Source organism: Chlamydomonas reinhardtii, chromosome 2 (assembly GCF_000002595.2).
Source record: "Chlamydomonas reinhardtii strain CC-503 cw92 mt+ chromosome 2, whole genome shotgun sequence".
Taxonomy (NCBI): Eukaryota; Viridiplantae; Chlorophyta; class Chlorophyceae; order Chlamydomonadales; family Chlamydomonadaceae; genus Chlamydomonas; species Chlamydomonas reinhardtii.
In genome coordinates, this window is record NC_057005.1 from 2,759,419 (window position 1) to 2,785,023 (window position 25,605).

Below are 25,605 nucleotides of genomic sequence, written 5' to 3' on the forward strand. Positions count from 1 at the left end.
ATGCATAGTCCAGAAGCGAGGCAAGCGTCGCAAGCAAGGCCAAACGTCTCAATTTATTAAGAATACATGTGTGAGTCTGTGATACTGTAGCTTTAGGTGTGCAAACCCCAAGGGAACCGCGCTCTTGCACCGAGACACTTGCAGCACCAAAACCGGCCTTTTAAGCACTGAACCCAAACTTTCTGCTCTAATCAATGCGCATACTTGCAAATGAAGGCGATGCACGCTAGTTGTCCAGCTTTTGGTCTGGAGCCCGAGCTATCTCCACTGTGCTCGTTGCGTCTATGGCTCTAGCGTGATCTATCCTACTAAGATTTACAGAGTTCCCAGTTGTGCAGCTGCTTGGGCGGGCTTCTGATAGGCCCGCGCTCTCGACGTAAAGAAGAATGTCGGAGCCTGGGGACGACGAATTTGACCCTCCGCCGCCCGGCGAGGACGAGACTCCTGCTCCGATAGAGGTGGCGGAAGCCGCTGCGGCCGAAGTGCAAGGAGCTGCACATGCCGGCGACGCCTCCGCTGCTGCGACCGCAACAGACGCCACCGCCGCGACTGCCGCCACCGACCCCGCCGCTTACGCGGCAGCCTATGGTTATCCGCCGGGCTACGCCCCTAACTCATACGCGGACTACTATACGTCTGCGTACTACTACTCAGCGTATGCAGGTGAGGGACAATGCATGCAGACGTATGTGTGGCGTGCCAGCGGCGTCAGTTACCAATTTGCCGCGATGGCGCCAAATGCGCTTCACGTACAGAACCGGGCTAGTTCATACAGTTTGGCAGCAAGCTGCATGCATTTCAGCCAGCAGCATCCGCAATCGAGCCAAGACCATGTCGACCCGGCCGGCAAGCGGAGACGCGCCGCGTCGTACCAACGGTTGAGTGCCGAAGTGTGTTCTTTGAATGTGTGGCCTCTGAAGGCCTGTTTGACATACGTCGCTTAGCCCGCAGCTTTTACTCATGTGCAGGTCATCTCTCGTGCTTTCAGCAGCTCCGAAGAAGCTAAGCGCCTGAGCCTCATGAACACACAGCCAAGCTTCTCATGCCCAATCCAGCACAGCAAGCACCAGCCTTGACTGACAATCCACCAACCATGAGCCAGACCAACAACCAGAGGCGCGCTTTAACATCGGAGCCGCAGTACTTTGCACACGGCGCCTCCACGCTCGTGCTGGCCCGGGCCTGACGCCGCTTGAAGTGGGCCCCACGGCACATCGGTATGGCGACTGCCGCCCAACTGTCGTGTCCCCGGAAGCCACTGACGCTGCGTCGCGCTTGTCCTTTTCTCTCCTGTTGTTCACAGGCTATCCGGGATACTATGATTACTATGGAACAGCAGCCGCAGCCGCAGGCACAGATACCTCCACAGCAGCCGCGAAGGATCGACCAGTGCAGGTGTGTAGCACGATGTCGGTTGGGCATTGGGGCGTGTAGGTGTGCCGCCAGCGACCCACATGGACCAGCTAACCGCCTCTGTTGATGTGGAGGGGCAATTTTGTTGACGAATGTGCTGGGATGCATCAGCTTGGCCGGCTCCCGTGTGGGTTGCGTGCGTGACGGTGGCCGACCCCGCTGTGAGTTCTTTCTTGCAGGTCAAGAGGGCTGGCATTGATTATGCAGTGCTGTTACCGGCGGCATCGTAAGCTTAGCGCTAGCTGTTATCCATCCTTGCCCGCCCTCACGCACGCCGCCTCAAAACCTCACTCGTGTGCAGGTGGTTCCCCTAAACGCGTCTGCAAAGGCAAATGGTTCAAAATCAGCTGGCGGTCAGGCGAACAAGTCTGCGGGATCTGGGTCGGGCCAAGGGCATGTCGCAGCGGGTGGTGGTGGCGGTGCAGGGGGGTACGACGATGCGATGGCCCTGCCGCCTCCCTCCGAGCCCAAGCCCACAGCGGCGGGCACCGGGGTTGTTGAGGCGCACCGGCCGCCGCCGGCCGCTGCCCACCAGTACCCTCCAGAGGAGGAGCTGACGGAGTTCCAGCGGAAGATGCTGGAGCTGATGGAGAAGAAGAAGGAGGAGGCGGAGCGCAAGGTGGGGAGCGGGTGGGCGGGTCCATGGTGTAAGCATGCGCAGACGGGAGGCTTGCGGTGAGGTGCCAGGGGCACCACGTGTTGCGCGGCCTTGCTGTTGTTGTTGCTGGGTTGGATATGACATGCTGCGATTGCTCGCGCCATGCCTCGATGTCACCTGCAGAGGAAGGGCCAGCAGCAGACGCTGCATACGCTGCGTGGCGCGCGCATGGCCATCGCGGCGGGCGCGGCAGGCGCCGCCGCTGCCGCCGCCTCAAATATGGGCGGTGGCTCCGCTGCCGTGGCTGCCGCCGCGCGGCTGATCAACTCCGGCGACCCACTCGCAGCGTTCTCCGAGGAGCCTCCCTCTAAGCCTCCCTCTAAGCCGGACCCCAAAGCCAAAGCCGATGCCGGCGCGGCTGGGGGCACCAGCAAGAAGCACCAGATCGGCGGCCTCAACAACCTCAGCCTCATCATCAATGCGCCACTGGCGGCGCTAACGTTGCCGCCGAAGTTTGAAGGCCCCACGCCAGCCGAGCTGAAGTATGGCCGCCCGCGCAGCCGCAGCCGGAGTCGTGGGCGGGGCGGACGGTATAACAGCCGAAGTCGGAGCCGCAGCCGCGGGCGCTACAGCAGCCGCAGCAGGAGCCCTGACAGCAGCCGGAGCAGGAGCCGCAGTCCGGGCCGGCGCGGCCGCAGTCTGAGCTACAGCCCCCGTCGCGGAGGTGTGCTGTGGGTTTGCCTCTGTGGAGTGGGGTCGGGATGGTCCCAGGGTCACGTTTTGCGTACGTGTAGGCTAAGCCGGCATGGAGCTTTTCGTGTCGCCTCATTTCTAATGCCTGTGCCGCGCAGACGGATACGGCGGCTTCCGCGGCCGTGGCCGAGGCGAGTTCAGGGGACGGGGCGGCTGGCGCGGCCGCGGCGGGCGCTTCGACGGCGGCCGCGGCCGCGGGCGGGGCGACTGGGCCGGCGAGGGCGGCTACAATCGCGGGTGGGTTACGGCGTGCGCGCAGTGCGAGTTGTCCCGACTTAGCACAGCTGCGCATTGCCAGCACAGATGTTTTGCTAGAGTTCCCATGTGAAAGAACGCGTGTTGGCACAAAATGCAGCGCGCCGCGTTCCGCTCGGCCAGCCCTGATCACCCGGAGGACCGCTGCAGCCGGCCGCAATATTTGCAGCATTGCAATGGCACGCCGCGGTCGTGCGCGTGAGATGGGAATGCGCCTTTGTATCGTGTTTGCAGTTCTTGCTCTGACACCGACTTGCTGCACTCGCGTTGGGACGCCCTATTGTGAATAAGCATGCCATGTTGCTGCTCCTCGCAGACGGAGCCGGAGCCGGTCGTTTAGCCGCAGCGCCAGCAGGAGCCGGAGCCGCGGGCGCAGCGACAGCCGCAGCCCTGTCCGCCGCAGCCCGGTCCGGCGCAGCAGGAGCCCGGGGCCGCCGCGGCGAGACGGAGTCCCTCCTTCAGCCGCCGTGGGCAGCCCGCGGGTCCGTGAGGGCGCTACCGCCCCCCGCAGCCGCTCTGCCAGCCCTCGACGACGTGTTAGTGATGATGGCCGCCGGTGAGCTACAGTGGCAAGCAGTGTCTGGGATTTGGGTCACCGTTGAGGTTTGTTGCTCCAAGATTGAGAGGGGGCAGGGGTCAGTCTCCAGGTCTCGTACCTTTGTCTGACACACTCATGCCGTAATCCATATGCAGGCCGTGGGGCGACGAGCCGCTGCGCCGCGGTCGTGGCGACGGCGGCGATGGGGACAGCGACCATGAGTATCGTGGAGGAGAGGGTGGCGGCCGCGGCTTCGGAAGGCGTGGCGGCCGAGGTGGGCCCTGGCCAGGCAGCCGTGGTGGACCGGCCGGTCGGGGAGGCGGTGGCGGCCCTCCTCACAACCGCGACCGCGATTATGACAGCGGGTACGACGATGGGCCCGGACGTGGTCCTGGGCGTGGGCGGGGCGGCGGCTACTCCGGCAGGGGCCGGGGCGGCCGCGGCGATGGCGCCTGGCACTCGGACGAGGAGCGCGATTACCACGAGGGAGCCGGCAGCCGGGGGCGTGGGGAACACGGCGGCTTCCGTGGCGGCCGCGGCGGCTACGGGCATGACATGGGCCGGGATGGCGGCTTACGTGGGCGCGGGCGCGGCCCCTTCGGCCCCGGCCGTGATGGCGGCTACGAGCGGTAAGCAGTTAACCTCGCAATCCGCAAGGAAGGCAGCAAGAGTACGGTAGCAGTCTTGATAAGTACAAGAGGGAGTGCATGACTGGCGCCCACGGCGCTTGGCGCGACGCAACACCTGCCACAAGTGCAGTCCCGTCCAGCTGACACGCCTTTGCCTGTGTGCAGGAGGTACAATGACCACGGGGACGACCGCGATGACGAATGGCGGGACGGCTACCGCGGCGGTGGGCGCGGCGGTGGTGGGCGCAGCGGCTACGACGATGAGCGTGGCTACCGGGGGTATGATGGCTACGGCCCTGGCGGCGGCCGTGGCCGCGGCCGTGGCGGCTGGCACGGTGAGGGCCGTGGCGGCGGTGGCCCGCTTCCGGAGGAGCGCTGGCGGCCTGACCTTTCGCCCGAGCATGAGATGATGCTACCAGCTGAGCGCGGAAGCGAGCGCGACGCAGGTGGCCGCAGCCCAGTTCGCCGTGGCTCTTTGTCGCCAGAGCGCGGCCTGGAGCGGGCGCGCGATGTCAGGCGAAGCCGGGACCTCAGCAATGGCGGTCAGGAGAGGGCTGCGCCAGCCGACGCCAGCCGCGGAGCTGAGCCGCCGCTGCAGCGCTCAGCGGCTGTAGCACCGGCAGCGGCTCTGGCGCCGGCTGCAGGGCCCTCCGTCGCGATGGCGGCCATGGAGGAAGAGCAGCGGTTGCAGGAGGAGGAGCGGCTACTGGCGGAGGCTGCGGCAAAGGCGGCTGCGGCTGCGGCGGCTGCCAAGGCCGCGGCGGAAAAGAGCGCACACGACTTCATCACGGCGTTCGAGGACCTTGACAAGCTAGACATCATAGACACCAGCTTGGCGCTGCGGCCGCTGTCAGTTGGGCCACCCGCTATCACGTCCGGCGGAGCGGCTGATGACGATGGAGGGCCAGCGGGAATGTGGGTTGAGGTTAAGCCCAGCGCGCCAGCAGTGGCGCCGCAGGCTCAGGTACCGCCGCCCGCACCCCTGCCGTCGCCTTCTCTGGCTTCGGCTCCTGCCGTCAACCCTGCAGCTGCTGCGCCGGCACCTGAGCAGCGCCCTCGCAGCCCCAGCCCACCGGCAGTAGGAATGGAGGTGGAGGCGGCCGCTGAGGAGCCGAAACCGGTGCCGCAGGCACAACAGCTGCAGCTGCAACAAGCAATGCCCGAGCCGCAGCCGCAGTACCAGCAGCCGCCGCGTCGTACTGGGGCGGCTCAGGAGTGCGATCGTGAGCAGTACCGTCCCCACGATCGCGGCTGGGACCGGGAGGCTCCCCGGGGCCAGGAACGGCCGCGCGAGCGCAGACAGGGCGCCAACTCGGAGCGTGAGCGGGACTGGGAGCGTGAGTGTGAGCTTGACCGCAGCCATGAGCGGGGCTGGGAGCGCGAGAGGCAGCGCGACATCACGCAGGAGCCTGAGCGTGCGCCCCGCACTGATCGCGATCGCGGACGGCAGTGGAATTATGATGCAGAGGGGGACCGGGGTCGGGAGCGCGAGGACGAGGGCCCGTCGCCGAAGCCGCCGGCGTCCACGCCAGGCAGCGCTAGCGACGGCGAAGAGGGCGGCAGAGGCGGTGCTGGCGCCGGCCAGGCGGTGTCGGGGCGCGAGGGCGATGGTGCCGACGTGGAGGCGCTGGGCACCGGCAGCTCCAAGAAGCACAAGAAGCACAAGAAGAAGCACAAGAAGGTGAGCGGGACTGGGGTACCGTTGTAGAGAGCTGCCACGAGATCTGCTGGCACGGGACAGGAGACTGCTGGCTTGGGACAGGGGCAAGCTGGAGCTGCATGTAAGCAACGCGTTGCTGACGGTGCCACGCGGTTCCTGTTATCCGCCTGCACAGGAGAAGGACAAGGAGAAAAAGGAGAAGAAGGACAAAAAGAAGAAGGACAAAAAGGCTGGCGCGGCCGCAGAGGACGAGGAGCGGGGCCGTGATGCGCGCGGCGCCGTCGATTCTGACGCCAGCCCGCCAGTGGACCGCTACGGTGGTGGGCCTGACGGGCGGCGTGGTGGGCCGGATGGCCGCCATGAGCCTGCTGGGCCTGGTGGCGGCTACGGCCCTGGGCCGCGCGGCTGGCCGCCGACTGGCGGCGGCCCGCCGCCGGGCCCGCGCCGTGACTACGACAGCGAGGAAGATTGTGGTTCCGACCGGGACCGGGAATATGACAGAGGGTACGGTGGCCAAGAGCGGGGGTACGGCCGTGGCGGCCGTGGCGGCCGTGGAGGAGACTACGGTCTGGATGCACCGGGGCCTGCCTACCATGACAGCAGCTATGGAGGCGGCCGGGCAAGGGGCAGGTGCGGCACAGCTGTGTGGCCTGGGAACAAATGAAGCATTATATTTAGCAGCCGTTATTGAGCGTCGAGAAGCTGTCAGTCCGTTCTGTCTATGTCCATACCTGCTCCCAGCATGATAGCAATCTTTCAGCACCATTGCCTGACGCGCTGTTACGTCCCTCCCCTTTGCAGGGGTCCTATCCGTGGCCGTGGCGGCTATTACGGTGGGCGTGGGGGCGGCGATGACTTCTACGATGACCACGGCTGTGGACCTGGCGGCAGCTACCGCGGTGGCCGTGGCGGCCGCGGTGCGTTCCAGGGCCGTGGTGGCCGCAGCGGCCCTGGGGGTCCGTACGGCGCCGGCGGCGACTACCACAGCGATGAGGAAGATGAGGCGCCACGACGGCTGGCCAAGCGCGGACGCTATGAGGACGATGGTGGCTCGCCCCGACCTCCAGTGAGTTGCGCTGCGTAATGACTTTTTGTAAAGTAGCTGTTTTGGTTTCGCCAGCAGTGCTAGCGGTGCAGCGTGTCCGGCTTGGTCGGCTTTGTCTTCGTTTTGCATGATGGGATTGTTTTGTTTTGTGCTGCAGGGCGGGGCGGACAGGCGCATGTGGGATGACGACCGCGGCGGAGGTCCTGTCTCCGGCTCGGGTGACGACGACGGCCCACCGCCTGGCCGTCAGCCGCAGCGACGCTACAGCCCCGGCGGCCGCTCCATGTCGCCGCAGCCAGCGCAGCAGCGCCCGCGGCTATCCTCCCACTCCCGCTCGCCCGTAGGCGACCGGGACCGCTCCCCGCGGCCAGGGATCCGGGGCGGCGGCTCGCGCTCACCACCACCACGCGGGCGGGCGCCAGCCAGCGCCAGCGGCCCTCCGCGGCATTTCAACCGGCCGTGGCACAGCCGCTCGCCGCCGCCACGGGACGGCTCCCGCTCGCCGCCGCCGCGCGGGCCCCCGGGCAGCGCTCCTGCATTCCGGGGCAGAGGAGGCGGCGGCCACGCTGGCGGTCCATATCGTGGCCCTGGACCTTATCGGGGCCGGTCCCAGTCACGGTCACGCTCACGATCACCGCCTCGAGGGGCTACTGGATTGAGCGGCCCGGCCGGCAGGCGCTTGCCGCCGCGAGGGCAGTCGCGCTCTCGCTCGCGCAGCCCACAGGGCCGCAGCCGCTCGCCACCTGCTCGCGGCGCCGGAGGGGCCGCCGCAGGGGTCGGCGCTGCCACCGCCGAAGCTGCTCCCGTGCCACTTGAGTTCAAGCGTACGCGTGGCAACTCGCCGCCCGACACGCGCACCAAGGACGAGATTAAGGCGGAGCTGGCTCGCGCAACCGAGATTGCGCGTGCCGCATCCCAGCTGGCGGCGGGGCTGATGCCGGCGGCGCCGCAGCAGCTGCAGCTGACGCGGCACGCGCGGCGGGTGTACGTCGGCTGCCTGCCTGTAGGCATGTCGGAGGTGAGGAGGCGTTGGTAAAGTATTGTTGTGTTCTGTCCGCTATCATCGCTTTTTGTACCGCGGCACCTGTACCTGCCCTGCAAGCCTTGTCATCAACCCATGCTCACGCGCCGTTTACAGTCATATGTTTACACGTGGCACGCACACAGGTGGCGCTGACTCAGTTCTTCAACCAGATCATGATGGCCTCGGGTGCCACCACGCAGCCCGGCCCGCCCGTCATGTCGTGCTTCATGAACAACGACAAGCGCTTCGCCTTTCTGGAGATGAGGTGAGGGCGGCTTCGGCGGCTGTCGGGCGACACGGTCGTGGGTAGGGCGTGGCGATGGCGGTGGGGCGAGGGCCTGGGCGGCGCCACGTTCCCGATCGCCAGATTCAAGCCTGTGTTCCATCCTTGCCGCTGGTCAGGGTCAACCTGCAAGCCGGTCCCAATATCTTGTCTGCCTTTGCCGCATACGCCCTCAGGTGTGTGGAGGAGACGTCCAACGCGATGGCGTTTGACGGCATCCAGTGCCAGGGCGAGGTGCTCAAGGTGCGGCGGCCGCACGACTACAACCCAGCAGCCGCCAAGCTTCTGGGGCCCACCGACCCGTCGCCCAAGGTGAGCAGCCAACCCCTGCATTTGGGGGTACTCAGCCCGTCTTGTTGCATCCTTCGCAGTGTCCAAGCAGCTGTGACCATGCGTGTGGTAGAGCACAGAGGCTGCATGCCTTTACTGTTTACCCACAGTTTCTCCCCGTCGTATCACAGCGCCTGTGCTATGCAATTAACTTGCGTTGTCGCCCTCTTCAGGTGAATCTGGCGCTGCTGGGCGTGATCAACACGCTCGTGGAGGACGGCCCCAACAAGGTCTACATCGGGGGCCTGCCCGCCTGTCTGTCGGAGGAGCAGGTGGGGCCAAAGAGGGGGGCCTGCTGGTGGCGTAGGAAGTCGTATGCACGATGGGACTTCTGTTTTTAAGACAGGGTGCCAATGGCTCCTCCATGTAGCCCACTGCAAGTGCTTCCGGCCCTGCGTAACCACACACCCACTCAACGTCTGCCCGGCCGGCCGGTCCCCACAGGTGCGCCAGATCCTGCAGGCGTTCGGCACCCTCAAGGCCTTCAACTTGGTGCTGGACCGCGAGACCGGCAACTCCAAGGGCTACGGCTTCTGCGAGTACGCCGACCCCTCCGTCACCGACAGCGCCATCCAGGTGCGGGACAGGGCTGACACGGGCTTGGCCTGACTATCCCGCCTGACCAAACCTTGGGTACTGATAAGGACATGCCGTGTTTCTGGTCTCATTGTGGCTACGTTTCGTGGTGCCCCGTGTGGTCTGATGCATCCACCTGTGGGCTTTCCCTCACTAGGCTTGCTGATTGCCTCCACACATCCCACAGGGTCTGTCCGCACTCATCATCCAGGGCAAGCCGCTCACTGCCCGCCGTGCCAACACCTCCGCCGAGACCTCGCTCACGCTGCAGACGCTCATCGAACAGCAGCAGGCGGCGCTGGTCAGCAGTGGGGCAGGAGCCAACAACGGTGCCCCATCACCGCAAGCACGCGCGGCACTCACCGCTGCTGCAACAGCTGTGGCGGTTGCGGCGGGCGCCAAGCCTGCAGCGTCGCAGCCCGCCGTACCACAGCCTGCCGTACCACAGCCAGCTGCGTCACCGCCGGCAGCAACGTCCCCTGCAGGCGGGGGCCACACGGTGGTACGGCTGTCCAAGATGGTCTCAAGGGACGACCTGGTGAGTCTGATGTGCGCGCTGTGCTGACTGCCGTAGTGGTGAAGCAGTTGGCTATCAACTTGATTGGGGCACAGGGGTAGCACTGCACTTATTACATGCGAAGTGCACCATGCGCTCCAATGCACAAGCGCAACACGTTCGCATCAATTCCATAACCTTCCGAAACTATTCCTCACGCTAACCACACCATACACAAACACACATGCAGCTGGACGACGGCGAGTATGCGGACCTGCTGGATGACATCACTGAGGAGGTGGGCAAGTATGGCAAGCTGGTGGGTGTGGAGATCCCGCGGCCCGGGGCAGCGGGCGCGGCCGACCCGCCCGGCGTGGGGCTAGTGTTCCTGTGTTACGAGGACACGGTTGGCGCCAAGCGCGCGCAGGTGGCGCTCAAAGGGCGGCAGTTTGGCGCGAACGTGGCTGAGGCGACGTTCTATGACCGAGCGCGCTTTGACGCCCGCGACTTCGCTTAGGCGCTTTCGGTTGCGCAGGCGTCGAGAAGCTGGTGTCACGGCCATACTGATGATAGCTAGTGGGCAGCGCAGGATGCTCGGGAAATGAGCGCGCCCGGCTGGGTCGGGTACAGCGTGTGATGGTGTGTGCGGGCGCTTGGTCCGGGTGCGTGGGCAATTCATCTCATCGGGTTGCCACGATGAGTCCAGCTTAGGCCCTCGCCTCTGGACCACTTTGTAATAATTGTCCCTCCAGAAGCAATCTTTGCAAATATCTGATCGACCAACCGGGAGAAAAACCAGGATGAATGCGACCGCACTTCCTTTCGGCAGTCGCGATAGTGCTGTTGCTCGCAACGGCTCACTTACTCAGCGTTGGAGTATTTCTCAAGGGCTTCTTACTCACTCGCTTGGAGCTGCCAAACGTCAGCGGCTGTCGCGACCCCGAGCTGTCGCGAAGCTCTCAGCCTGAGCCCACCTTGCATCAAAAAAATACTAGTGTTAGCGGAGGATGTTGGACAGACAAGTCTTTTGACCGCGCCGCTGTAGTAATCGTGGATGCCCTACGATATGACTTCGTGTTCGGGAATGCCGGAGCACCTCGGGGAGCAGCCATGCCGAAGCTGCTGGGTCTGCTGGCGGACGCGGTGCGTGGACGGGTGGGCGGTGGGATGGCACATGGGGCTGGTGGGGTGGGGGGCCGGCGGCGAAAGGGAGGGGGAGAGGCACGCCACGGGGCGGTGGTCGCACTAAGGTGTTGCAGGCCCTCATGCCCAAATCGTTAGGAGACCCCAAACGGTGCCTTGATTATTACCGAAATTACACACAGGGCCCGCATGGCGCCGCATTCAAGTTTGTGGCTGACACGCCCACTATCACTATGAGCCGGCTCAAGGCAATTCTCACGGTGCGCGTGTTGGGACGCCACTGCGCCTGCGTTCATTACCTTGCACACGCGAGTGCGGGGCTGGTTGTGATATCTCCGAGGGGCGCCCATGCAGACCTAGAACCCATTTCATAGGGTCATATGTCGAGGTGATAATCAAGCCCCAAACTTGTTCCAACACAGGGCGGCCTGCCAACATTCCTGGACATCGGCCAGAGCTTCTCCGCGGCAGCTCTGGGTGAAGACAACCTGTTGGGGCAGCTGTGGAGCGCTGGGGCCCGTGTGGTAAGCCGGGAACAAAGCCGGGCCATGCTGACTCGGCTCGGGAATCGCCTCGGTCAGCAGTTGATGTCGGACGCCGCGGCAACGGTGCCGTGTGGATATGCAGGTGGTGATGGGAGACGACACGTGGGCGCAGCTGGCGCCGGCTAGCTCCTACCACGGCTGCCACACCTTCCCCTCATTTGATGTGCACGATCTGCACACGGTCGATGATGGCGTGTGGCGGGTAAGGCAGGTGCTGGCGGCGGCCACAGTGGGCAAGCAAGACATGGCACGGAGTTCAGTGCACGGGGAGGGCTGGAGAGTTGGAAGGGCTTGGATGGGGGCCTGCCATGAACAAGATACCGCATCCCGCAACCACAGGAGGTGTGGCCCTATCTGCGGCCCAATGCCTCCTGCGCCAGTAGTGGCCAGAGCTGCTCCAGTGCAACGGGACGCTCCCATAGTGACAACAGCAATGTCAGTGGCGAACCCACGCTGGACACATCTGCGAAAGCGGCAGCGGACTGGGAGTTGCTGGTCGCGCACTACTTGGGGGTGGACCACGCGGGCCACACGTACGGCGGCAACAGCGCGCAGATGTACGGCAAGCTGCAGCAGATGGACGATCAGATCTCTGACATCACGGGTACGTCACGGTGCGGTAATGCTGTAGACCTAAAGTAGAATTAACAGGGTGTGGCAGGGCTACGGTATGCCGTATGCACTTTCTGCGGGGTAAAGTGCCAGAGGTGCCATGTGCTGTGGTAAGCTTCCGCTCGTCCCGCCCCTTGATCACAGACGCGTTGCTAAGTGGCGCTGCTTCACCAGACGGGCACCACAGCCGCACGCTCCTGCTTGTGATGGGCGACCATGGCCAGACGTTAAGCGGTGCGTGCCTGCATGGGGTCGGCGGTATCAACGGTATTGCTGTATTGAAGTTGGGAGTGGATAAGGCCGCTTGGGCTACGAACAGTGACGGCCCACTGGTTTACCAGTTTGTCTGTTGCTGACGCATGTTTCCTGACAGGCGATCATGGTGGCGGTTCGGACGCGGAGCGGGACAGTGTGCTGCTGGCATTCCACGTGGGGGCGTGGCGGGCGGATCGGGAACGTCGTGCGGACTGTGGGAAACACAGCCACAACGGCAGCGGCAGCGAGAGTTCAAACAGCACCAGTAGCAGAGACGGGGCTGCTGGTATCAGCACGGATGGCGACGGTAACTCAGCCACCGCTGATACGGCTTTGGTTTGCAACGGTCGTGCTGCAGTGAAGAATGCAGCTACAGGCGATGCACGTGGCCGCGGCGGCAGCGGGTTAGAGCCGGCTGCAATGCCGCAGATCGACCTCACGTCCAGCCTGGCGCTGCTGCTGGGTCTGCCCATACCCTTCGGCAACCTGGGCAAGGTGAACCGACGCCTGTGGCAGCTGGGGCACGTACTGCCAGAAGTAGCAATGGCCGCGAAAGCTGTGCACGTAAGCACTGGCGAGAACCCGCCGGCTGGCGCAGCGGACAGCATGGCGGGCGATGCGGTCAAGCGAACGTCGTACCTGGAAGCGCTTCGGGTGAATGCCGTGCAGGTGAGCGGTGTGGTTGCATGACAGCGTGCACTGGATTTGCAGTTGATGACGGCCGCTCTGTGGTCGTGATTCTGCAGCACTACTGTGAGCACGGCCTGGTTTTGCCAGCGGTAGGTCTGTCAGCACCCAACGCGTGTTGATGCTGTATCTCCTTCGCATGCAGGTGGACCGCTACCTTACCGCGTACGCGGCTCGCGGCGGGCTGCCTACCACGGAGCTGGGCCACTGCCGCCGCCTACTTGCCACTGCCCGGGAGGCCTACGCCGCAGCGCAAGCCAGCCTAGCTGGCACCGCGGCGGAAGCCCCTGAAATCACAGCTTCCGGAGCGCAGGCAAAGCGCGAAGCGAAGCAGACGGCTGGGTTTGAGGCACTGGAGGCAGTAGCGGAGGCGGCGTATGAGGGCTTTCTGGATGCGGCAGGCGCTCTGGCCCGGCGCAAGTTCACGCGATTCGACCTGCCCCTCATGGCGGCCGGTGCGCTGCTGTGCATGGCAGCCTGCCTGGGGCTGCACGCCTGGCTGCTGTGCAGGTGGGGGGCTGGCGAGAGGGCGCATCGAGGCACGCAAAGCGCTAATGGTGTAGGAAGGGCACTTATTCGTCCCGCCAAATTCCGGTATACCGTTGCAGGTTATGGCGTGCCTCGGGAGGCCGCGCGGCCCCCGCCGCGGCCGCAGTGCTTACGCGGCTCCTGTCACTGGTGGCTGTGGGCCTAGTCACCCTGCATGCTTTCGGCCTGTTCAGTGCCGGCTGGATTCAGGGGGAGGGCCGGCTCCACTGCTACAGCCTCGCGGCAGCCACGCTACTGCTTTGGCTCCGCGCGGCAGTCGGCGCGCCAGCAGCACCTGCATCGGGGCAGGCAGGCGCATCGGAGGTGGCGTTACGCGCCGGTGTAGCGGACAAGCGGACAGTGAAAGTGATGGAAGTGACGGCGTATGCAGCCGCTGTAGCCACAGGCAGCCAGTCGCCGGCTCCAGCGACGTCTCTACGAGGGCAATGTACTCCGGCAGGGGCCCCTGCCGGGTGGTGGCGGCGGCAGCTGTGGGTTGCAGCGCTTGCCTTAGCCGCGCTGGGTGCAAACGTAACGCTTCAGCGCTACAGCCTAATTGACCGCTGGGGCAGCGACCCACATGACAAGCGGCAGCTGGCGACAGCGGGGACAGTGGCGGCGGCAGTGCCTGAAGCAGGCGCGGCGGCGGACATCGGCGCCGCGGCTTCCGCCATCGCGCACTTGGCTTCGCCCGCCCTCAGCGGGGAGGTGCTGCGGGCGGCGGTGACACTGCTGCCAGTGCTGCTACTACCCGTTCTGCTACAATCAGTGGCAGTACCGGAGATGCGTAGACCTTCACTTCAGGCAATGGCTGGTGGTGCAGAAGGCAGACAGCAGCGAGGACGCAGGGGGTTAAAAGCCAGGTCTCTGCTTCCCAGCTGGCCCCGGGCAGTGTTCTGCCACGGTTGCTTCGTACTGGTAGCGTGCTGGTGGCTACAACAGCTGCTGCTGGCGGGCAGCGGACACACCGCCGGCACTGCAGATAGGGGAAGCACCGCCGCAGGCGAGGCAGAGGCTGATTCGACGGCAGCTACGAGTGAGGCTTGGGGTTCTGTGGGAGTAGGGTGGCTACGCCAAGCAACGCGCTCTGCCTCCCTGCGGACGGCTGCGGCAGCTGCCTTGGCAGGGCTGCGCAGCTGGCCGCAGACCGCTGTCCTCATCACCGAGGCGCGGAGGCTGTTGGCGCCTATCATACGGGCCCTGGCGGTGTCGGCTCCGATGGGCATGAAGCTGTGGGCGGCTGTGTTGCAGCTGGCGCTGCGGTGGCCGCCTGCAGCGGCAGCGGTGGAAATGGTGGCGGGTGTGGCGGGCGCCATGTGGCAGCTGCCGCTTCGGCTGCTCTTGCCCAGATTGGTGTACGTGCTGGCGCTGGCGGCTCTGGTCAAGGTCATGCTGGTGCAATACCAGCTGTGGCTGCGTAGCAGTAGCAGCCGTAGCAGGACGGGGCACGGGATCAACGGCAGTGCGACAGGCCAGGAGCCGGGCATCGAGGTTGTTCGGCAATGGGATGCGGAGCACGCAGCCCTTCTAGACGCCAGCTTTGGTGCGCTGGCCAGCGCTGGCGCGGTACTGACATTGCTGCTGGGACCTGGCGGCCCGGCAGTGGTGCTGCTGCTGGCGGTACAGGGCGCCAGCCTCCTGGCGCTGCTGCTGCATGCTGCAGCTAACACGCGGTGGCTGCACCGCCAACCCAAATCAAATCCTACAGCGCCAGCGGGTGCGGCCACGGCACCGCTGCCGCCAGCTGCGGTGGCGGTGGTGGCGGCGGCGGTCGGGTGCCTGTTATCGCTACTGGGTGGTCAGGCGTTCTTCCTGACCGGTCACTTTTGTGAGTTCTCTGGGCTGCAATACGACTCGCCATTCGTGGGTTTCGACCACATGACTTGGGCTGCCACGCCCCTGCTGTTCTGGATCAACTCCTTCGGCGGCCTCATGCTGCCAGCGGTGGCCCTGCCGCTAGTGGCCGCGGCCGCAGTGGCGAAGCTGTCGCTGCCGCCTGCAGGCAGTGGGCTTGTGGCTGCGCGTCCAGAGGTCGTAAGAGAAGCACCGGTGGAATTGGGGAGCACGGCAGCAGGTGGCAGGACTGGGCAGCTGACACTAGGCAAGCCCGCTAGCACCCCGATGACACCCTTGGCTGGTGGCTCCGGACAGCCAGAAATTCCACACTTCCCAACAATGGCGGCGGTGCGTGATGTGGGTCGGCAGGCTCTCGTTTGGCTCTCGTTCAGCAGGTCGCTGGCATTGGCAGTGACGGTTTTGTCAGCAGCCATCCAGCGGCATCACGTGGTGGTGTGGGCGCTGTTTGCGCCCAAGCTGGTGTTTGAGGTGTGCTTTGCGGCTGCGACCTATATGGCAATGATGCTGGCAGCGCTGGGGCTGTGATGGGCTTGGTGTATCGAGCTCGCTGCTTTCTTGTGGCGGCATGGCTTCGGCAAGGCATCTAGCGCGACGCGCGCACGGGTGGGGAGGAAACCAGGACCGTATGACACGGTCGCCGTGCCCCTGGCCGCCGTGGCCAGGAGGTATCGCCAGAGTTTTCTTGGTTTATAGGCATGACGAGTGCAGATGTCATAGTAAAGGTTTCAGGGGAGCCGGCATAGCCCGCGGAACAAGACGGAGGTGGCGGCGGGGAATGGAGCGGGGCAGTTGGCAAGGCGGGCAGGTCGTGCGCGGGCAGGTCGTGCGCGGGCAGCGCCCATCAGCAGAAAGAATCAGCCCCCAGGTCTCTTTTGCCGCAAAACACAATTGGACCTCCTATTGCTTGATATATGTACCTGGAAACGAATTGATTACAGGCGCGCCAGCGGTGTCGCGTGGCCGTGAAATCGTGGAAACCAAAGCATTTTCTGCACAGCGCCTGATATCGATTGCAAGAAAATATGTCGGACAAGCCAGCTGATGTCATTTGCGAGGGCGACGTCTGCCGGAGGGTGAGCAGGAGTTGGGCGATCCATGCGCGCGCCAGTTATTATGAACTAAGGGCGCCCGTCACGCACAGGTGACTCCCGAGGAGGCTGCCGCGCACAGCGCTGCTGCAGGTGCCTTGGGGGACACGCCGAGGGTGTTTGAGCTCTTGGGCGACACGCTCGTTGGCGCGGGCGGCAAGTCGGTGCCCCTGTCCAGCATCACCGGTGAGCTCGATTTGGGCTGGAGCTGTAAGAAGCTAATGCGTCGGTTAAGATGCTGAGGTTTCACACACGGTGGCGCCGTGGGGTCTGGTTGGGGTACGTTGCGCGGGAATCTGTGGGGTGTTGCGTGCGCACCACCCAATCAGACCTATGGCGCTACCCCATGGCGCTATGGTGCGCGCGCGCGTCTTGTGGCACATCATTGTAATTAGTCAGGGCTCCCGGCGCATCGGGGCGACCCCACCTCGCATGCAACGGAGACCCCGGCCCCTGCCCCGGTCCGCAGGCCCCGGCAAGGTGATCGCGCTGTACTTCTCCGCGCACTGGTGCCCGCCGTGCCGTCAATTCACACCGCACCTGGCCTCCATCTACACCAACTTCAAGAAGGACCACGCGTTGAAGGCTGACTGGGAGGTGGTGTTTGTCAGCAGCGACCGCGATGAGGAGTCATTCAAGGAGTACTTTGGCGAGATGCCATGGGCCGCCCTGCCCTACGACAAGCGTGAGGCCAAGGCGGCCCTGTCGCAGCTGTACAAGGTGTGTGGCCTTAGACCTGCAGGCACCTGCATATAAACGGGAATGTCTGCCGTCTGCAAACCGGAGGGAGGATACTGGTGCGGGCAGAAACTAGCATGTGGTAGTCGGTATTGTTCCACATCCGTGCCGTTCCCTGTAATGATCTTGTTGGTCCTTTTCCGTCAGGTGCGCGGCATTCCCAGCCTCGTCATCGTGGACGGTGCAACTGGCGAGCTGATTACGGTGAACGGTCGCGATGCGGTGGGCGACGACGAGAAGTGCGAAAACTTCCCCTGGCGGCCGCGCACATTCGAGCAGATCATGGAGGGCGCGGTGCTGGTGGAGCCCAAGACAGGCGCTGAGGTGCCGGCGCTGGAGCAGCTGCGCGGCAAAGTGTCACTGCTGTACTTCTCCGCGTCCTGGTGCCCGCCCTGCCGCCGCTTCACGCCAAAGCTTGTTGACGCGGTGGAGAAGCTTCGTGCCGCGGGCAAGGCCGTGGAGGCCGTGTTCGTGAGCGGCGACCGCGACGAGGCCTCGATGAATGAGTACCACAGCCACATGACGTGGCCGGCGCTGCCGTTCTCGGACAAGAAGCGCAACGCCGAGCTGAACATGTAGGTCTAGTTTCCTGGGCCAGCGTGCAGCGCCCAGTTGCTTGTCTTCCCCCGCGTGCAACATCACTTCAGTAGGCCCCGAGCACTACCCGTGACTTGCGCCAAAACCGACTTGCTCGACTCTCGCCGCTGCGCGCTCACCCGCTTTCAGGCGCTTCGAGGTGGAGGGCATCCCCACACTGGTGGTGCTGGACGAGCAGTTCAAGGTCATCACCACGGAGGGCACTGCTGCCGTGATCTCTGACGCCGAGGCCGCGCGCTTCCCCTGGCGCCCACAGCCCCTGGAGGCGCTCAGCCCTTTCACCGCCGGCCGCATCAACTCGGGGCCAACGCTGTTGCTGATTGTGGACATGGGCGATGACGACGCCGCTGAGGCGTTTGCCAAGGAAGTGCTGCTGGGCGTGGCCACCGCCACCAAGGCTGCGCCCGGCGGCGAGGACTGGGCCTTCCTGTGGGCGCGCCGTGGCAACGAGATCGCGCAGAGCGTGCTGGCGTTTACGGGTTTCATCAAGGACGAGGAGGCGGAGGCGCCCGCAGGGCACCTGGCGGTCATTACTGACGTGCCCCAGCAGGCGATGTGGGACCTGAAGGCCACGGGTGTGGAGGTCAGCGCCGTGGGGCTGGGCAGTGTGGTGTCGGACTTCAAGGCGGGCAAGCTGGGCCCTGGCAAGAAGCTCGGCGGCGATGACGAGTGAAGGAGGGGCAACCGAGGGACGTGGGCAGTGGGAAGGTTGAGTTGAACGAGTTGGGAATGGAAATCAGCGTTGATTGGTCGAGAAAGGTGCACGTGGTCAGGTGCATTTGCGCTGACATGCAGGATGTGCAGTTTTTGCCCTGTGGAGTCCCTGCGCAAGGCCGCAGCCTTGTTCGGCTTAGCTCTACGAAGGCGCACGTATGTTATTGCAGGATGAGACGTGCATAAGGTGCACTAACGCACTCACGGAAGGCATCACACACAAAGGGCTGTAGAACGCGTCCGACGACGTCAAAGGTCGACCCGCGCGTACCCCAGCCATGACCACCTGCTGCCGGCCCAGGTCCAGGGCGGGCAAGGCAGCCAGGCACAGCACATCCCACACCGGCGGCGCAGCCCGGCAGACGGCTGCACCAACCGAAGGCCAGCACGCGTGAAACACTCATCCCCGTACTCCGGCACGGCACCCGTGGCCACGGCCTTATTCTCCCGCACGGCCGCAGAGCCCGCGCCACAACGCAGTCCCGGAAAAGGTGCCGGCGGCCCCCACCACACATGTCCATCGCGCAAGCCTGGCACAGGGTGACAGGGGCGCCCTCATTCCAGAGAGGCAGAGAATCCAGACGCGCGATGATGATCATTCGTCGGAAATGCCAACACGCATTGGCTGCCACGCACCCGCCATAACGCTTCCTCGCGGCGATTCTCCCACTTCAGCGCCCACAAGCGGACCAAAATGCCGGCGAAGGCTCCAGCGGCCTGACCGCCTGAGCCTCTCCCCCGCATTTGCATCACCAGTCATCACCGTCCCCGCCTTCACGGAGTACACCAGGAGAATTGGCGGGCCTTCGTCTTGCACCCACCCTAATCCGCGGCCCCAGCCGCCTACGGTAGTCAACTTAAGCCCTGGTCAAACTGGGTCTGCCGCGCGTGCTGCCATGTCGGGCGCGCAGGGGCGCCCTTAGTGTCGGGTTAGCCTGGGTTTAGTCGGTTGTTTACAGCAGAACCATTAAAACTGTACGGGTCCCAGGCTCCCAGTGGTAGATACAGCATCCGCGGCCTTTTCAGGTTCTCCTGGTCTCGGGGTTAGCGGGGCCCTCGGGCCCCCCCCGCAGTCCAGGCGCCGCGCCCCATCCGCACGGAGCGGCCACACGGGACCGCCTTCGCCCAATGCGTTTGCGGCACTGGTGTAAGTCGTGGTGTAAGTTAGCGGGGTGTAAGGGGGCTATCGGCCGCCGAAGCGGCCTCCCCTCGTCGACAGACATCGCTGGACGGCGTGTAAAAAAGAACTGCCTCTGCGGAACTTCAGAAATGAAGTACACATACCGCATCACACGGGCTTCACCGTACGGGCACCGCATGATGTGGCGCCAGTCAAGACTCTGCAGATGCTTATCAAACCAATGCAAATACAAACAACTAGTGTCACTTATGCGCTCGCTCGCTCACTTATGCGCTCGCTCGCTCACTCGCTCACATTCAGCTGATGATGACTGTCGCGGCACTGACGTTTTGCCAACCTAGCTTCCTTTGTCACGACTTTTGCCTGTATGGCGCGTGCATACGAAAGTAAAGCCTAGGACTGGCATTCCGGGCGCCAGCAGCGACCCTGGCAGCGACCAGCGACCGCGATGGAGGCTAACGGCTTCCACGTCGTATTAGTCGAGGATGATAACATTTGCCTGAAAGTGGTGGAGCAGCTGCTGCGGAAGCTTTCGTACAGAGTCAGCACCGCATCCGATGGTGCCGCAGCGCTCAAAGTCCTGGCTGACTGCAAGCAGAGGGGCGACAAAGTAGACCTCATTCTCACGGACATCCTGATGCCAGAGGTACGCTGCGGCCAAGCTTGGTCGCAAGCAAGACGAGCGACCAGTGGTCGCGGGACGTGGAGGAGGGTCCAGTGTGCGGTGCTGGGCGGGCAAGGCTTGGACTAGCTCATGTCCTGATGTCTTCCGGCTTTTACCCACCATCTAACAGTCTTTTATTATATGGAGTTGGTGGGCAGGGGCGGCAAGGGCTCCTAAGCAAGGCCTGGCCCGCCCCAAGCCTACAGGGCTTTGAGGCACACTCTCAGTCACGATGCTGTTGTGTAGCACTCAGTTTTTATAATACCTTGCCTCCGTGTATCTGGGTAGCGCGGGCGGTGACGGACTGCTGGCGATGGCATGCTCTTCGTTTTTCGCGCGCAGGTTACCGGGTTTGACCTCATCAACGAGGTCGTGCATGGAGAGACCTTTGCCGATATTCCGGTCGTGGTGAGAATGCGGGGGATTCTGAAGGGTTCAAGCTGGCGCTTTTTACACCGCAGTCCGCGAGGAACTCGCTGCGTTGGCGAATCGGCGCTTGCAGGCTTCGGGGACTTTCCTGGGGTTCGGTAGACGTACAGTAAGAACTGTGGCCTGGTCACGCTGCCAGGTACGCACGTTTAGGAGTCCTTAAAACCGTGGCCCCACCTCTTATGTCCGTGCAGGTTATGTCGTCTCAAGACTCGCAGGAAAGTGTCTTGCAGGCATTTCAGGCGGGCGCAGCGGACTACCTCATCAAGCCCATTCGGAAAAATGAGCTTGCAACGCTCTGGCAGCACGTCTGGCGTGCAAACCGCGCCAAGGGTGGACAGACCAGCAGCGGCGCCGCGCATGTGGGCGCAGGCGGCAGGGGGGGCACCAGCAGCCGCGATGGCGGTGGCGTTGCCGGGACGCGGTGCGGCCCAGGCGACCGCGGCGGCAGCGGCGGCGACGCTGAGGGTAGTGGGCTAGGCGGCGGCGCGGGTGCAGTCAAGGACAGCAGCGGCGGCAGTACCGGCGCCGCCACTTCAGTGCTGCACTCCACTGGTGGCACGACGCTGCCCTCACGTGCGGCCACCGGTCGGCACGCTAGCACCTCAGCTGGACACGGCGTCACCAGCGCTGACCCCAGCAACAACCAAACCTCGCACGCGCACGCGCATGCGCATGCGCACGCTCACGGGAACGCGCACGCGCACGCGCACCTTCATATGCACGGCGCAACAGATCGTGCGGCGCAGGGCAGCAGCGCTAACGGCCCGGCCAACCACGGGGCCGCTGGGACAGGGCTGCAGTCCGCTGGGATGGCAGGTTCCACGGCTGCAGGCGCGGCTGCGCCCGCCGGTGAGTCGCTGGCCAAGCCGCCCTTCGCCTCCCTAGCCGTCCACTTCGACCTGCACTCAGTCCTGGCGGGCGCGGGAGCGGCTGCAGCCAATGGTGGCGCCAATGCCGCAGCTCACACTGCTGGCGCCACCGGGCGAGAGAGCGGCCAGGCGGCGGGCGCGGCCACAGGCGGCATTGCCGCCGCCGGCACCGTCATCGGCTGGTCGCATGCGGACATGGACGTGGACGGAGGGGAGGCCGGCGCGCAGGATGAAGATGACGAGGACGAGGACGACGGCGTGGAGGCGCCGGCGGGCACACAGAACCGGAAGCGCGCCGCGGATGACTCGGGTTGCGACGGCGCCGCCGCCAACAACAACGGCAACACTGCCGCAAAGGCTGGCGCAGCGGCAATCGCCGCGGGCGGGCCTGGGAGCTCGGGCAGGGCGAAGGCCACGGACGGCGCCCGCGCTGAGATTCGCCACAACGGTGGGCCGATGGCGGCGCGGATGGCGGCTGCAGAGGGCTCTCAAGGCTCGCGCGCTGCATCGGGCTCGGCGGCAACGGGACCGGGAGGAGCGCGGGAGGGCACTGCGACGCCTAGCGGCGACACCTTTGCGGAGAGCCCTTCCACCTTCACTTCCATCATCAACACCACCGGCTCGGGCAGCGAGGCCGACGAGCAGCCAGTGCCGCTGAAGCACCAGGAACAGCAACAGCAGCAACAGCAGCAGCGGGTCGGCGAGGGTGACAGGGCGAAGCCCGAACCGCACCCACAGAACCCTGCCCAGGCAGCACACCTGCCGCACCCGTCCGCGGCCCCATGCTCGGGCGGTGGCGGTATTGCGCAAGCGGCCCTACCCCTAGGGCTACAGGAGCTGGCAGCGCTGGGGGCGGCTCGGCACAAAGAGCTGTGGACGCAGCGGCACCTTATGCATCAGCGGCAGGCGGCGGCAGCGGCGACAGCAGCGGCGGCCTCGGCAGCTGCTGCAGCGGCAATGCCCACGGCCGGCGCGAGCGCCGCGGCTCCTGCAGGCCCACCTTCGGCGCGGCCCTCCGCTTCCTTGGCAGACACGGGCGGCGACGGCCCCGCGGCTGCGACGGCGCCTGAGACGCGCGCAGATGGGCCCTCTGGCCCTGCCACGACGCAGGGCCCCAAACGAGATGCCGTCGCAGGTGCCGCGGCTGTCGGCAGCTCTGCACGGAGCGACAGTCCGCTGCCGGCAGCCGCCGCCGCGACGGCAGGCGCCAACGGCGCGAGCGGCGCCGCTTCTGACGTGTTGGCGGGCGCAGGCAGCCTTGCGCTTCTCCGGCACAGCGATCGGTCTGCCTTCACCGCGTTCACGGTCTTCCTGCCCGGGCGTGTTGCCGCCGCCGCGGCCGCTGCAGCGGCCGCCGCCGCAGCTGCTACCAGCGCGGGCGCCAGCACCGGCACTGCCAACGGGGCTCCGCCGGCACCGGGCACCGCTCTGGCTGCCGCTGCCGCAGCAGCTGCCGCCGCTGCGTCAGCAGTGCCGCTGCCGCATCCACACACAGCGCCCCCAGCGCTGTTCGGCGTCCCTCCGCCGTCCTCCGTGCCTCCCAGCTCGCTTTCTGTGCTACCTCCTGTGATGCCGCTCCATCCGGCCGCTGCCGCTGCAGCGGCGACGGCGGGTGGGGGCAAGCCCAGCGACGCAGCCACGTATGCCGCGGCTGCTGCAGCTGGATTGGTGCCGTATCCAGGGTTTGCGCCGGCGCGGCCGGGGCCATTTCCGCCGCCGCCAGGTTCTGGTGGCCCCGGCGCGCCGCCTGTGTACATACCCGAGTCAGTCCTGCAGCTGATTGCGCACCTGTCCGGCCGCGCGGCTGCGGAAATTCCGGCGGTGCCGGCGGAGTCAGTGACGGCAGCACCGGTGGTTGTGCAGAAGAGCGGCGGCCCTGCCTCGGCGGCGCGACTGGCGGCAGTGGCCAAGTACCTGGAGAAGCGGAAGCACCGCAATTTCCAGAAGAAGGTGAGCGCCGATACATGAGCGCTAAGTAGATGCAGAACCCGGTTACGAAACGCTGATGTCCTCGGTTGCAGCGTGCAGGGCGATGGGAATGGAATGGAGACTGGTTAGTTGCCCAAGCAACTAAATGGCCTTCTGCAACCCGCTGCAGGTGCGCTACGAGAGCCGCAAGCGGCTCGCCGAGGCCCGGCCACGCGTCAGGGGGCAGTTCGTCAAGGCGGGCACCGCGGGTGCAGCGGCAGCGGCAGCGGCAGCGGCAGCCGCAGCCGCAGCCGGCACTGCCGCTACTGCTGCCGGCACCGGCACGGCCAGAGGTGCTGCCACCGCTTCTGGGGCTGCTGGGAAGCCGGAGCTACAGGGCCCCGACACGGCAGAAGAGGCTGCGGCTGCGACGCTGCTTAGCGCAGCAGCTGCTATGGCAGCAGCGGCTGCGGGCACCAGTGGCCCCAGCGGCTCTGGGTCCGGCGCGATGGATGTGGACGGTGCCGACCCGGAAGCAGATGCAGACGTCATGGATGAGGACGATGGCGAAGACGACGGGTCGGACGAGTCCGCTGGGGAGCCCTAGTGGCTGTGGGCGCGGAGCCCTAGAGGAGGTAGTGGCAGTGGCGCCAGTGGTCTGCGGCGTACGATGTATGCAGGGCACGGCATGGCATGGCCCCAGCACGCTGGGGCAGGCAGCTGCTGCTGCAGCCCGTGAATGGCCAGGGGGTTGACGCGCTGAGAAGGGCCAGCGCGAGATGATGATCCAAGGCACGGCGCGATGCATGTACGCGTTGCCGCCGTATTTAAAAGGGTTGCGAAGTAGGTGACGCGGCGCATTGCTGCTTGGTTGTGCAAGAGTTCGCGCAGCGTTTGTTTGTTTTGTGCAACATGTCGGCGGCCAGAAGCGTCGCGTCTGGAAGCTGCGTGGGAAGCGGTGGGAAGGAAAGCACACGGGTCGTTTCGTCATTTCGTCTTTTTTTGTTATTTTAAGGCAGCCACCTCCTTGTTTGTTATTTTGTGCGTTGCCCGCAAGCGTGACGGGAAGGCGGCAGTATGCAGCCAAGCCTTGCGTGCAGTTTTAGGCCAGGGCTGCATATGACGACCCCTCGCATGACCATGCACATTTGGTAGCTGCTGGGGTAGCTAGAGAGTGCGGGCGTGGATGGGTTGGCATTGAGAGCGCCACAGTTTGAACCCGTGGATGTTGGCAGAGAGAGTGGTGCACGTGCTCGTGTCGCTCAGAAGCCTGGCGCCGCTGGTAGGTCCACGTGGTAGATCCTCACACGGTGGCAGAGCTAGCTTTGGTGCGTACCAGTACACGCCACACTTGAGATGTGGGCCTAAAGTTTGCTATGCATGCAATGGAGGTATGATGGAACTGCGCGGATTGGCCCTGCTTTGCTGTATGGCGGATGCTCGGACGGGCTTGACGGGGCCGTTCACCCTCTGCTTGATGTTGCTGGTGTCTACTGGCATTCGGCGAATGCGTGGCTTGCAGCGGTGCAGCAGCGCAACGGCCAAAGGCGAGGACCCAGAAACCGGACTCGGAAATGTATGCGTGTGGATTGTTCCTGCAGCGTCTGTGGATACTACGGGTAGAACAGGGGCTGCAAAGCCCAACGATGGATGTGATTTTGGTTCCTGTTTTGGTGAGAGCGGCGCCGGCGCACTCAGCGCCGGCACGCTGAGCGTGACCCGGAAGTCGTGAAGGCTTATATATGCGGCCTTTTTGGTGGCAGTGGTGAGAGCGTGGGTGTCACAGTGTGTTAAAACATTTTGTGTTGGTACATTAGAAGATTTGTTGAAGACAGGGAGTGGAGTGTGAAGCGGGGCGTCTATTGGCCACCCTCGCCTGCCCTCGCTAACGGACCGTGTCCCGATCGGGGCCATATGAGGCTCTCGCCATGCCGCGTCCATTTTGATGGGGCAGTTGCCTTTAATGGGGGTTCGTCTACGGCTGGAAGTATGGCATGCACTGCATTTGCCTCTTGGCTGGTTTGGGTCTTGAGAGTCGACTTGGGGTGGCCCAGCAAAGGCGTGTCGAGTCAACTGGCCAAGGCTGCTTTGGAGCAAGCGTAGATCACGCATGCGTATTGTCTTTGTAATATTGAATATTGTACATAACAACCCATGGACCAAACACCTCCAGTCGCGCGTTGGAGCTCCAAAATGTCTTCCGCGATTGCTACTCATCAACGAATCG

At 64.6% G+C, this 25,605-nt stretch overlaps 4 protein-coding genes across 6 annotated transcripts; all 4 read left to right on the forward strand.

Annotated features, from left to right (window-relative positions):
- The first annotated feature begins 67 nt into the window (after positions 1-67).
- Positions 68-10,349, forward strand: CHLRE_02g093975v5 (uncharacterized protein). Of its 3 annotated transcripts, XM_043059480.1 has the most exons (18): positions 68-663; positions 1,304-1,395; positions 1,593-1,616; positions 1,715-2,032; positions 2,195-2,735; positions 2,863-3,001; positions 3,336-3,575; positions 3,713-4,186; positions 4,352-5,867; positions 6,022-6,476; positions 6,648-6,912; positions 7,049-7,909; positions 8,059-8,180; positions 8,375-8,510; positions 8,702-8,800; positions 8,973-9,104; positions 9,292-9,642; positions 9,851-10,349. In XM_043059480.1, exons 1-18 carry the CDS (start codon positions 387-389, stop codon positions 10,115-10,117), a joined length of 6,309 nt encoding a protein of 2,102 aa, XP_042927115.1. In that variant the 5' UTR covers positions 68-386; the 3' UTR covers positions 10,118-10,349. The 3 variants fall into 3 exon arrangements, with proteins under 3 accessions (XP_042927115.1, XP_042927116.1, XP_042927114.1); XM_043059481.1 differs by lacking the exon at positions 1,593-1,616; XM_043059482.1 differs by lacking the exons at positions 1,304-1,395; positions 1,593-1,616; positions 1,715-2,032; ... (12 more) ...; positions 9,292-9,642; positions 9,851-10,349 and adding an exon at positions 756-919.
- Positions 10,350-10,397: 48 nt separating this feature from the next.
- On the forward strand, positions 10,398-16,079 carry CHLRE_02g094050v5 (uncharacterized protein). Its single transcript, XM_043059483.1, has 9 exons — positions 10,398-10,743; positions 10,926-11,003; positions 11,166-11,267; positions 11,371-11,490; positions 11,628-11,892; positions 12,045-12,134; positions 12,274-12,824; positions 12,988-13,352; positions 13,451-16,079. Exons 1-9 carry the CDS (start codon positions 10,711-10,713, stop codon positions 15,750-15,752), a joined length of 3,906 nt encoding a protein of 1,301 aa, XP_042927117.1. The 5' UTR covers positions 10,398-10,710; the 3' UTR covers positions 15,753-16,079.
- Positions 16,080-16,127: 48 nt separating this feature from the next.
- CHLRE_02g094100v5 (uncharacterized protein) lies at positions 16,128-18,611 on the forward strand. The gene is made up of 5 exons (XM_001701754.2): positions 16,128-16,300; positions 16,369-16,501; positions 16,785-17,035; positions 17,201-17,628; positions 17,780-18,611. The coding sequence occupies exons 1-5, from the start codon at positions 16,250-16,252 to the stop codon at positions 18,321-18,323; spliced, it is 1,407 nt and encodes a 468-aa protein (XP_001701806.1). The 5' UTR covers positions 16,128-16,249; the 3' UTR covers positions 18,324-18,611.
- A 1,126-nt stretch (positions 18,612-19,737) lies between these two features.
- Positions 19,738-25,519, forward strand: CHLRE_02g094150v5 (uncharacterized protein). The gene is made up of 4 exons (XM_043059484.1): positions 19,738-20,151; positions 20,512-20,577; positions 20,793-23,420; positions 23,569-25,519. The coding sequence occupies exons 1-4, from the start codon at positions 19,954-19,956 to the stop codon at positions 23,983-23,985; spliced, it is 3,309 nt and encodes a 1,102-aa protein (XP_042927118.1). The 5' UTR covers positions 19,738-19,953; the 3' UTR covers positions 23,986-25,519.
- Positions 25,520-25,605: the final 86 nt, after the last annotated feature.